The following is an 11,213-nucleotide window of genomic DNA, read 5'->3' on the forward strand; positions in this document are numbered from 1 at the left end:
CTTCCCGGTTATAGAAATAATATCCTTTGGTTTCCCTAGGATACCCCACAAAGAAGCATTTATCAGATTTGGGAGTGAGCTTATCAGACGACAAACGTTTTACATAAGCCTCACAACCCCATATCTTAAGGAAAGACAATCCGGGACGCTTCCCGGTCCATATCTCATATGGTGTCCTCTCTACAGCTTTAGATGGAACCCTGTTTAACGTGAAAGCAGCAGTTTCTAGAGCGTATCCCCAGAAGGACAATGGAAGATCAGATTGGCTCATCATCGACCGGACCATGTCTAACAAAGTTCGGTTCCTCCGCTCGGACACCCCATTCCATTGTGGCGTACCCGGTGGAGTCAATTGTGGAACAATTCCACATTGCCTTAGATGATCACCAAATTCATGGCTCAAATATTCACCTCCACGATCTGATCGCAGAAATTTAATTGTCTTGCCTATATGATTTTGTACTTCATTCTGGAACTCCTTGAACTTTTCAAAGGATTCAGACTTGTGCCTCATTAGGTAGATGTAACCATATCTACTAAAGTCATCGGTGAAAGTAATGAAATACTGAAAACCACCTCTAGCTGTAGAACTCATCGGTCCACATACATCTGTATGTACTAGGGCCAATAATTCATTTGTCCTCTCACTTCGACCAGTGAAAGGCGTCTTAGTCATCTTGCCAAGTAAACAAGACTCGCATGTATCAAATGATTCGAAATCAAATGAATGTAGAAGACCATCTTTATGGAGCTTCTGCATACGCTTCTCATTTATATGACCTAATCGACAATGCCAAACAAAAGTGGGATTCAAATCATTAAGCCGAGGCTTCTTTGTATCAATGTTATAGATAGTTATATCCTCAAGATCCAATATATATAATCCATTTACTAATGGACAATTACCATAGAGCATACCATTCAAAAATATCGAACAACACTTGTTCTTTATTATGAATTCATAACCATCTTCTTCCAAACATGAAGAAGAGATAATGTTTTTGCCCAAGGCAGGAATATAATAACAATTATTTAATTCCAAAACTAATCCTAAGGGTAGCGATAAGGAGTAAACGCCAACGGCCAACGCAGCAACTTTTGCACCATTACCGACGCGAGCATCCAATTCGCCTCTTGCACACTTCCTAGTCCTTTTCAGTCCCTGCAACGATTTGCAAGTATGAATCATTGATCCGGTATCAAATACCCATGAATCATCAGGACGAGTAGCAAGATTAATTTCAATAACATTTATACCTGAAGAGGAAGTCTTACTTCCCTTCTTCTTTTTGAGTTCTTCCAAGTACAATTTGCAGTTCCTCCGCCAATGACCAGTCTTATGGCAGTGGTGGCAAGTGTCAGAAGCGGCAGGGCTAGCCTTGGGCTTTCCAACAGGTTTAGGCTTAGAACTCGAGATCTCATCCGAAGTTTTAGCCTTACCCTTGCGCTTTCTCTTCTTGCTATCCTTTTGAACCATCATCACATGACTAGAGCTCTTCTTAATGCTTTCCTCAGCAGTTTTTAGCATCCCATGCAATTCAGCCATGCTTTTCTCCATGCTGTTCATATGAAAGTTCAAAATGAACGGCTCGAAGCTCGCAGGGAGCGATTGGAGAATTACATCCGTAGCCAACTCAGGGCTAAGGGGAAAACCAAGTTTTTCCAGGCTCTCAATGTAACCAATCATTTTGATCACATGAGGACTGACTGGACTGCCTTCTGTTAACCTACACGCAAACAAGGACTTTGAGGTGTTGTACCTCTCGGCCCGAGCTTGGTTCTCAAACATGCCTCGGAGTCCCACAATCATATCATGGGCATCCCTGTTCTCATATTGCTTCTGAAGCTCAGAGAACATACAGGCAAGCATGAGGCAGCTAACATCCAGTGAATCGTTGGTGTGCTTCTCATAAGCCCTCCGATCCGTGGCAGGAGCATTATCAGCTGGTTCATCAGGATAGGGGACCTCTAGAACATATTCCTTTTTCTCTTGTTTGAGAACAATTCTCAGATTTCTATACCAATCAATAAAGTTTGTTCCAGAAAGCTTCTCTTTTTCAAGAATCGATCGCAAATTAAAACTGGAAGTGTTACTAGCGGCCGGTGCCATAATCTACAACAGAAAATGCAGGTTCAGCACTATGCCTATGTGAACAATTTAACAAAAGATACTCCACTATATGTGTTTTCCCTCTAACAACATATAGAGGATCAAGATCCATATTCAACTAAGTTCTAGTGAGCTTTGGCATCACTGTTAGAAACTTAGTGACATAGGTAAGCAACGCCTTGCTAATCACATCCCTATGTGACTCTTGTTTGCTGGGTGGCATCGAATGCCCCGGCGCCCAACACCATGCCCCAAAGCCCAAAACCGTTTTGATAGCTTTATCAAGTAAACCAATACTATGCGTGTGGATGTCCGACATCCACTCTAATTGGTTAAGATAAATGATGGCACCCTGCTTTGGCAGACCTACCACACAATGATCAAAACCTTTGTAGGTGCAGCTATTGGAAGGGCATCAATTACTCTTGATTTTTCTGAGGGAAACTACTCTATCATGAAAATCATATCCACCACATATAAAACATGAAAGAATAGTATGACAGGAACATAAAAACATCACAGGCAATCATATTAACTGTGACATAGTATGGCCCCTTCACATGGTGATCTTCATCGCCACGGTTCCTGTCCTCCGGGTCATCATGCTTCAAATCTCCATGATCTTGTTCTTGTCTATTACACCTAATAGCACTAGATAAATTACATAAGAAGAAGCATCACAAGTCGACACGCAGGTCGTTATACAATAACATGACAGCCTTGGGCTGCAATTAACCATGACACGCAGGCCATGAAAAATTACACACATGCATCACATATCACAAGGCCATACCAGTCACAACATTCTCTGCAAAAACGAGTTAAGCGTAGAATCGAATTCTAATGTCGTGATGGGATCATGTTATTACAACAATCTATGCGTGTACGCGACGGCGGTCCCGCTGGCCGGTCAGCGGGCGGGGGTCGAGGGGGGAGCCGCCCCCCGCGGGTTTCAGAGCAGCGCCCTGAAAACCTCTCGGAAATACATAGATCGCATCTATGAAATTGCTATGAAAATCTCATCGGATCGATCGTATCGAGCCAATTCCGAGTCATTCATAATGCCTCAATTTCCATTAGATCAATCCCATTGATCATCGCGTGAGGTTTTTCCAGAAACGATGACAGCACACATGACCTCGATCTGCTGTTCTCCCGACCATGTCGCGATGCATGCAGTTAGCCCCGATGGTGATTCCAGCCGGTAGGGGCAAGTCGCACGCAAAAACAGGTGGGAGATCGAGCTAATCTTTTTGGCTATGTGGTTTCATCGATTGGCATCTCATCCGATCTCTAATTCACATAACCAACCGTGCATTGATCAATCCATCATATGAACTGATAAAAAACAATAGATCTAATCTATTTCTATCACATATCTTCTATATGTGACTGATCCAGATCAAAAACTACGCAGGATTGCTCTGATATCACTGAAGGGTTGCGGGTAGGCTACGCTAGCACAAAATAAATTTTCTCTACCGCATTCAACCAGGAAGCCATGCGAGTAGGGGATCATGAATCGTTACCACTTGACGAGCAGTGCAGCGGAAGAAGAGTTGGAGCAGACCAATCCAACGTCGTGCGCGTCAAGTAGTCGATCGTCAACCTCGTCCCGAGCACGTCCCGAGCACCTTCCGAGTACTCGCCGGTACGTCCCGAGTACTCCCGAGCAGATCAGCACCGCAATAGTAGCAGCGCCTCTACGGTATCCACACGTACAAGGATGGAATCGCCGTGCGCCGGTGTGCTAGCACCGCGCGCCCGGCTAGGGTTTTGAAGGGAGTTCGGGAATAGGAGGCAGCCAGGGTTTCTAAAAAACTCTATGCGCCTTGGCCCCTGCCTATTCTTATATAGAGCACGCTAATGGGCCTTTAATCAACATTAAAGCCCATTATAACTCTAAACCCTAATGGTCCTTTAATCAACATTAAAGCCCATTAGCAGATCCAATCCGCAAACTCGATCGCCTCTAGGGCATATTACCAACACGGTCAATCCGGCATATACAAGTCCTCCAGAGCCAGTTTGCAACATCTCTATAAGAAAAGCTCCAGCGTTCACTGATGCTTAACCTCGGACCATCCATCATGTACTTCAATTTTGCTTCTTTGAAATGCTCCGACGTGTACTACATATGAACATCGGATCATCCGACGAGTTCATTTTCTTTAGCACCGGATCATCCAGCGTGTACAATTTTCCTGAACTCTGTCACAAAAACGCCGACATCATTCTCTCCACAACTTTAGTTAGTTATGATGATAATTGCAGTACATATACATACTCATGCCATCCAAAAATCATCAAACCAAATCAACACAGATGTCAATCACTCATCACATATAAATCAAGGTATATTTCAACTTGGTTTCTCAATCTCCCCCATGATGAGTGCATTGACAACTTTATAAAGCACAAAGAATTGGTTTGAAGAAAACTCAAGAAGTTCATCCAAATGACCAAGCACTCAAGAAAGTGTAAAAGAAGATATCACTTGGAACAAAAAGATTGCAAAAGTTCGAAGATCATAATGAAAACTTAAATGCTCCCCCTTGATGATGCATAGGTTCATTATAGCATATTTTCTCCTTTTTTATTTATGTAAAATTCTTTGTGCATAGCACATTTTCTTACCATTTGGCAATGCAAACATCAAGGATATAAGCACCATACAATGCATGAATATGCAATCCTAATGAGCTTTCACAAGTATACCACAAAACATTACAAGAGTTAGAAACTTCAGAGTGCTATGAAGAGGAGAATGAGGAGCTCCCAATAGCACAAATGCTCGAAAAGATACAGTTACACAAGAACATGAAGCTACACATGCTAAACTGAAGAATTATTAGCTCATTTAAGTTCACATAGCCGAATCATATTAAATGAGATCATCACATAAGCATCCACTCATGCCGAGGCAATACAAGCATTAAAAACTAGCCAATCTCAATCTTAAAATAGGCAAACAAGCATTCATGATAGTAGGTTTTGCAAATACTCTGTCGGAGGATGAACTCCTATCGCAGGGATCCCGAGAGACCGCTTTTTAGAGATTCGGCCGGGGGGATGATCCTGGGAGAGCTTGTTTGGGGAAATAAGCAGGAACGGAAATAAATGCGATGGCTAGTGGGAGACGATCACCCTAATGCGAGAAAAAGGGGTACACTGGGGTTTAGACAGGTTCGGGCCGCACGGAGGCGTAACACCCTACTCCTGTGTGAGTGTTATATCTGCCCTTGAAGGGGATTCTTCAAGGAGGTATCTGGTTCTAAGGGGAGAACTGTTTACAAAGAGCTTGAGGCTCTTATGTTCTAGCTTAACTTGAGCTGGTTCGAGTGTCCGTCAATCTATCTTTGACCTGGTTCGTCGGAGATTGTTGGTTGTCTGGTGGTCGGGGGCTGTCGTTCTTCCTCTTTTTCACCCACCCCTTCATGTTCTCCATCCTTTTCTTTTATAGGTGCGCCGACCTCAACATATCCTGAATGGGAAAGGGGGGACGCGAATGCCAAAGTCCCACGGAGAAAGGCGCAATCATCTCACCTTGGTGAAGTGACAGGGGCGGTGGAGAAATGCGGCGCGCATTCGACCTCCAGCCGCTGCGGAAGCCTCGGGGCGCCATGCAAGGGGCCCACCGGGCAGCCTCAGAGGTGCCCGGTGCGCCCACCCTGTCTTGTTCTTCTGCCAGGGCAGGGTGGCAGGCCGAACGCTTCGATTCTGGCAACGTTATCCCGAGGCACCTGGATGAAAACGGGACGGGACCCGTGCATTTAATGGACCCACGCCCCCCTGCCAGTGCATGGCAGGGTCTGACACTGGGGCGTGGGCAGCCGAGAATGTCAGGATGTCAGAATGTCAGACCGTGCGTGCCTGTTAAATGCGGCATTGGGCCTTTGACTGGATGACACCCTGACGACGGGACCCTTCGGGTCTTTGAATGATCTTGCGCGAACCTTCGGAGAACCGAGTCCTCGGGGGCTGCCACGTGCAGCCCCGAGCACTCTCTCCCGAGCACTGCGGTGGGGCCTTAGGGGCACCGAGTCCTCGGGGGCTGCCACGTGCAGCCCCGAGCACTCTCTCCCGAGCATTTCGACGGGACCTTCGGGGCACCGAGTCCTCGGGGGCTGCCACGTGCAACCCCGAGCACTCTCTCCCGAGCACTTCGGTGGAACCTTCGGGGCACCGAGTCCTCGGGGGCTGCCACGTGCAGCCCCGAGCACTCTCTCCCGAGCACTTCGACGGGACCTTCGGGGCACCGAGTCCTCGGGGGCTGCCACGTGCAACCCCGAGCACTCTCTCCCGAGCACTTCGACGGGACCTTCGGGGCATCGAGTCCTCGGGGGCTGCCACGTGCAACCCCGAGCACTCTCTCCCGAGCACTTCGGTGGAACCTTCGGGGCACCGAGTCCTCGGGGGCTGCCACGTGCAGCCCCGAGCACTCTCTCCCGAGCACTTCCTTCTTGGTATTTGGGCTCGGCGGAGCATCGGGGAACTAGGGTGCTCGGGAACCAGAGGCGACGGTCCCGAGCACCTTCTCCCGGGGCTTAGCCTCTTCTTACCTTGCAGGGTGGTGACATGTGGTGGATGGCCGGCCTGGCCTCGGGACTTAGGGACCCCTGGTTCTGAATACACCGACAGTAGCCCCCGGGCCCGTTGGTAGCCGATGGGACGGAGACTGCGAATGGGCCCTTCGTCGCGACCGAGGCCAAGGCTGGCGCGGACGCCATGTGGCAAGCTTTCGAGAGGTGGCCCTTGCGGACCTAGACCTCAAGTACGTTCCAACGGGAAAATGAGTGGACGCGTGTCCACACAACTTCCGAAGGGTATGATAACCATACGGGCGGCACGCGCGGTCGCCGCGCAGATCGAGGAAAATACGCCTGGCAACCGCTGACATCGCGCGATCGGCGGGAGATTCGCCTGACAGTTGCGTCGATCGAGGCGACGCTTCGCCGAGCGAACCGTCTGGGGCGGCAGTTTTTGAATTTTTGAACTATAAAAAGGGGGAATGGATCGGACCGTTCCCCTTTTTTACGCTCTCTCGCACTTGCGCTCCTGCCTTCTTTGTGCTCCGAAGCCCTCAGGAAACTCCCAGGCGACCGAAGCGTTCTCCCTTCTCTCTCTCTTCACCACCAAAAAACACCCTCCATCCTGACGAGATGACGAGGGTTGGAGGAGGTCGCCGGGACAAGACTTCGGACAGCATCTTGCCGGAGTCTCGTCTGAGGAACGAGGAGGCGGCGGATAAGATTAGGAAGCTGTTGGTACCGGAGGGTCAGGAAGGTGCCGTGGTGGTGAGGCCGGCGACTCTGACGCCGGCGACGACCGTCCCTGGGCGGACCGTCCTCTTCACCTCTTTCGTGGCGGCGGGGCTAGTGCCGCCGTTCTCCGCCTTCTTTCTGCAAGTGCTGGAGACGTACGGCATTCAAATGGTGCACCTAAGCCCCAATTCCGTCGTGGCGTTGGCGGTCTTCCCGCATCTCTGCGAAATGTTCGTGGGGGTGATGCCGTCGGCGACGCTGCTTCGCCACTTCTTCGTCCTTCGGCCGGTGGGGAAGAAGAGGGGGCACTCCACGGCGGACGTCGCGGGGTGCTGCAACCTTCGGCTCCGGGAAGGCCTGGGGGACCATTATATTCCCTAGGTGATGCGCAGCAAGTGGGAGGAATGGCGACGGGACTGGTTCTTCGTCGACATCGACCCCCACGAGCGCCTCGAATTGCCAGAGAAGGCGGCGGAACCTCGGCGATCGACGTGGGAGGCGCCGCCACCAGAAGATGCGAGACTGAAGCCGGTGCTGGAGCGCATCCTGGAACTGCGCGAGGGCGGGCTGACCTCAGTCATGGTGGTTGTGGACTTTCTGCGCCGTCGGTTGGCGCCCTTGCGAGAGCGGGCCCGACCAAGCTGGTTCTACACCGGGCCGGAGGACATCACCAGGACCCAGATTGGCGCGAGCTGGGATCTGGGGCAGGCGGAGCTGCGAGGGATGACCCGAGTGATCACCGGGACGGAGGACATGAGCCGGGCGGAGCTCCCGTGGCCGGAGATGGCGCTCTGCGCCAATCCCAACCGGGTGGCCATCATGGCGGGGCTGCCGGAGTTCGATGCCCAGGGGCCCGTGGACCGGCCACGAAGCCGGAGTACCGAGGCCTCCGACCTCACCGGGCTGGAGGAACTACTTGGCGAGGAGGTCGCTGGTAGCTCGGCGCGGGCTGGCGACGGGGCCGCCGCAAGCAGCAGCCGCCGTGCCGGAGAGGAGGGCGCCACTGAAGTCGTTGAGGAGTTGGCGCCGGGAGACCGGGGAAAGCGTCCCCGGGCCTTGATCCTAGTGCCAGACTCTCCGCCGTGGCCGACGGCAGCGGCGGCATTTCCGGTGCTGGAGCCGCGCCTGGTGCGGATGGGGCCTGCGTCGGCGCCCGCGACCCGCACGGCGGATGCCGAGACCCGTGCGGCGGCACCCGAGGCCCGCACGACGGCGCCCGTGGCCCGTGCAGCGGCTCAGCCGAGCCCCCAGCGGAAGAGGCGGCGGGAGGGGTCCGGACCGACGGCGCCGGACCCGGACATCAGGCTCCCAGCGGCCAAATGGCGGTATCGGTGAGTCTTCTTTCTTGCTTTTCCATGGGCATTTCCGGCCCGAACTAAGTTTTGACAATTTTCACTTGTCTCCCGTAGGCCGGCCGCAGGCGTTGCTGCGACGGAGAGAGAACAGGCGCCGGGGCCAGAGCCGAGCCCGCCCGCTGCGCCAACGGAGGCCGGCACAGGAACGGCGGAGGCGCCAATTGACGTGGCGGCCTCTGGGAGAGAGGCGGAGGCGGCGACCAAGAGAAGGGCGCCGGCGGAACCTACCCCGGGCGCGGAGAGCCCGGGGCGGATAACGGTGGAGGCGGATGTTCTGCCGGGGCCGGTGGACAGGGCGGCCGATGCGGGAATGCGGCCGCCATCCGAGACCTTGGCTCCGGCGGAGCCTACCCCGGGCAGGCAGAGCCCGGGGCGGATGGCGGTGCAAGGCCCTGCGGAGAGCTCGGCCCCCCTGGAGGCACTCTGTGGAGAAGCCTGGGCCCCACCGGTGCCCGGTCAGCCCGCCGATCCTTTCCTGGCCGCCATTGAAGGCGTCCAAGTAGCGGTTGGGTGGCTGGGCGCAGTGGTGAATGCCAAGGAGGGGGAGCTCGAGGCCGAGCGCGCCCGCCTGGCACTGAAGAAGGCGCAGCTGGCGGGCGCCCAGGAGGAGGCCCGCGCGGCAGCCGTGCGGGAGCAGAAGCTCCTAGAAGACATCCGCGCGGAAGCCGCGCGGGAACGAGAAACTCTGAAGACCGCGCGGGCAGAAGCCGCGCGGGAACGAGAAGACGCCGCCCGCTTGGCCGAGGCGTCGAGGCAGCAAGCTACCGAGGCCCTTGCCAAGATGGGGCAGGCGCAGGAGAGGGAGGTGGCAGTCGCAGCCCGGGAGCAGGCTGCGGAGGAGCGGCAAGCCGAGCTGGCCCGCCGGGAGGGCGCGGCCGAGAAGACGCGCGCCGACCTCCAGAGCTGGGAAGACGACCTCCGGAAGATCAGAGAAGAAATCAAGCGCTGGGAAGAGGAAGTCTCCATCCGGGAAGTAGACAACGAGCTATCGGCGTCTGAACTCGGTGCCCGGGAGGATTCGGTGGTCCAGCAGGAGGATGTGTTGGCCCGGCGGGAGAATGAGCTGAGTCGCCGAGAGGGCGAAGCTGCTGCTGCGGCGGCCGCCGCGGCTACCAGGGCGAAGGAGAACGCAAAGCACGAGGCGGAACTGGTCGAGCGCGAACGCGCCTTGTCCGAGATGGTGGCCAAGACGAAGCAGGCTGCCGCCTCCACCGTGGCTGGCGGTTCTTCCGGTCCGGCAGGGGACCAGGGACTCGAGGCACAGCTGCGGGCCGCCAGGGAGAAGCTCGAGACCGCCTTTGTCTCGCGGGTCAACCTCGAGCATATGCTGGAGGACATACTCCGGCGGATGCGACGGGCCGTGGAGAAGGGTGGTCTCGGACGGCTTGTCGACGACAAGAAGGGCGACGGCCCCGCACGACAAGTGTTGGGGCTGCAGCAGGTCTGTGAGCGCCTCGAGACCCTGCCCTGGGCAGTTCAGGAATTTGCCGCCCGGGAGGGACGTGGCTTGGCACGTGCCGTGGCCGAGCACGTCCTGGCCTGTTACCGAAGCAGGGACCCGAACTTCCCATTGGAGCCGGCGCGGGAGGGAGTAGTCGAGGCTGAGGAGGAGGCCGCCCGGGCAGCGGTTAGGAGTACCGCCTCCGTGGTGGCGGCCGGCTTCAAGCGAGAGGTGCCGCCGCCGCCAGCCCCCGGGGACGACTCGGAGGATTCAGCCGACGCCTCTGCTGCCGACTAGGCCTTCTGTGCCCTCTTTTCTTTTGTTGTAGATGTAGGAGTGAATATTAGGAGTGAACCCTTAGAAAAACGCCTTGTATATGTCTTGTGAATATAATGGCAGCTTTTCCTTGGGCTCGTAACTCCAATTTCTCTGTGTGTTTGATGTTTCTTTTGGTATTCTGCCTGGAAGTCCCGGGGAGTACTTAGTCGGGCCGTTCCCGACCTTCCCATCCCCGAGAAATGAAGTTGTTCCGATTGCTGACGTTGGCGCGGCCAGCCCTCGAGCTCTCGCGAGTCCGCACTGCCTAGGTTAAGAAACGAAGACACAGACTCCCTTGCCCGGGAGATAGATCGATCCTGCTCGGAACACGCCGTGCCTAATGAACACTTTTTCACTTTGCGACCACTCAGTTAGTAGAAGGGAGACGTGTGCGGGCGAGAATGTGACCAAGAGTCCTCGCGGTCCGGTGGTGCCCGGGCTTGAAACGGGCCGGACCGAGCACTGACAGCCTGCCCCCGAGACCTGAGCTCCGGACTACCCGAGTAGCTCGAGCGATAGGATTACCAAGGGTACCCGAGGACTCGGTAGTGCTCGGGGTCCATAAAAGCGGACCGAACACCACGACGACCACGAAGGGCTTCGGTCAGACATTATCGCAAGCACGCTACTCTTTTCTGCAAACCGCTCTGTCGTTCTGGGAAAAAGTAGACACGCGGCAGGGTTTTTGCGTGCGAGGAGACCACCTCGCCGAACAGATTAAACCG

At 54.3% G+C, this 11,213-nt stretch overlaps 1 protein-coding gene across 1 annotated transcript; it reads right to left on the bottom strand.

Annotated features, from left to right (window-relative positions):
• Positions 1-956: 956 nt before the first annotated feature.
• On the bottom strand, positions 957-1,600 carry LOC133887202 (uncharacterized). The gene is made up of 2 exons (XM_062327153.1): positions 1,258-1,600; positions 957-1,162 (listed from the first exon to the last, which is right to left on the bottom strand). Exons 1-2 carry the CDS (start codon positions 1,565-1,567, stop codon positions 1,146-1,148), a joined length of 327 nt encoding a protein of 108 aa, XP_062183137.1. The 5' UTR covers positions 1,568-1,600; the 3' UTR covers positions 957-1,145.
• Positions 1,601-11,213: the final 9,613 nt, after the last annotated feature.

The sequence above is a fragment of the Phragmites australis genome, chromosome 12 (assembly GCF_958298935.1).
Source record: "Phragmites australis chromosome 12, lpPhrAust1.1, whole genome shotgun sequence".
Taxonomy (NCBI): Eukaryota; Viridiplantae; Streptophyta; class Magnoliopsida; order Poales; family Poaceae; genus Phragmites; species Phragmites australis.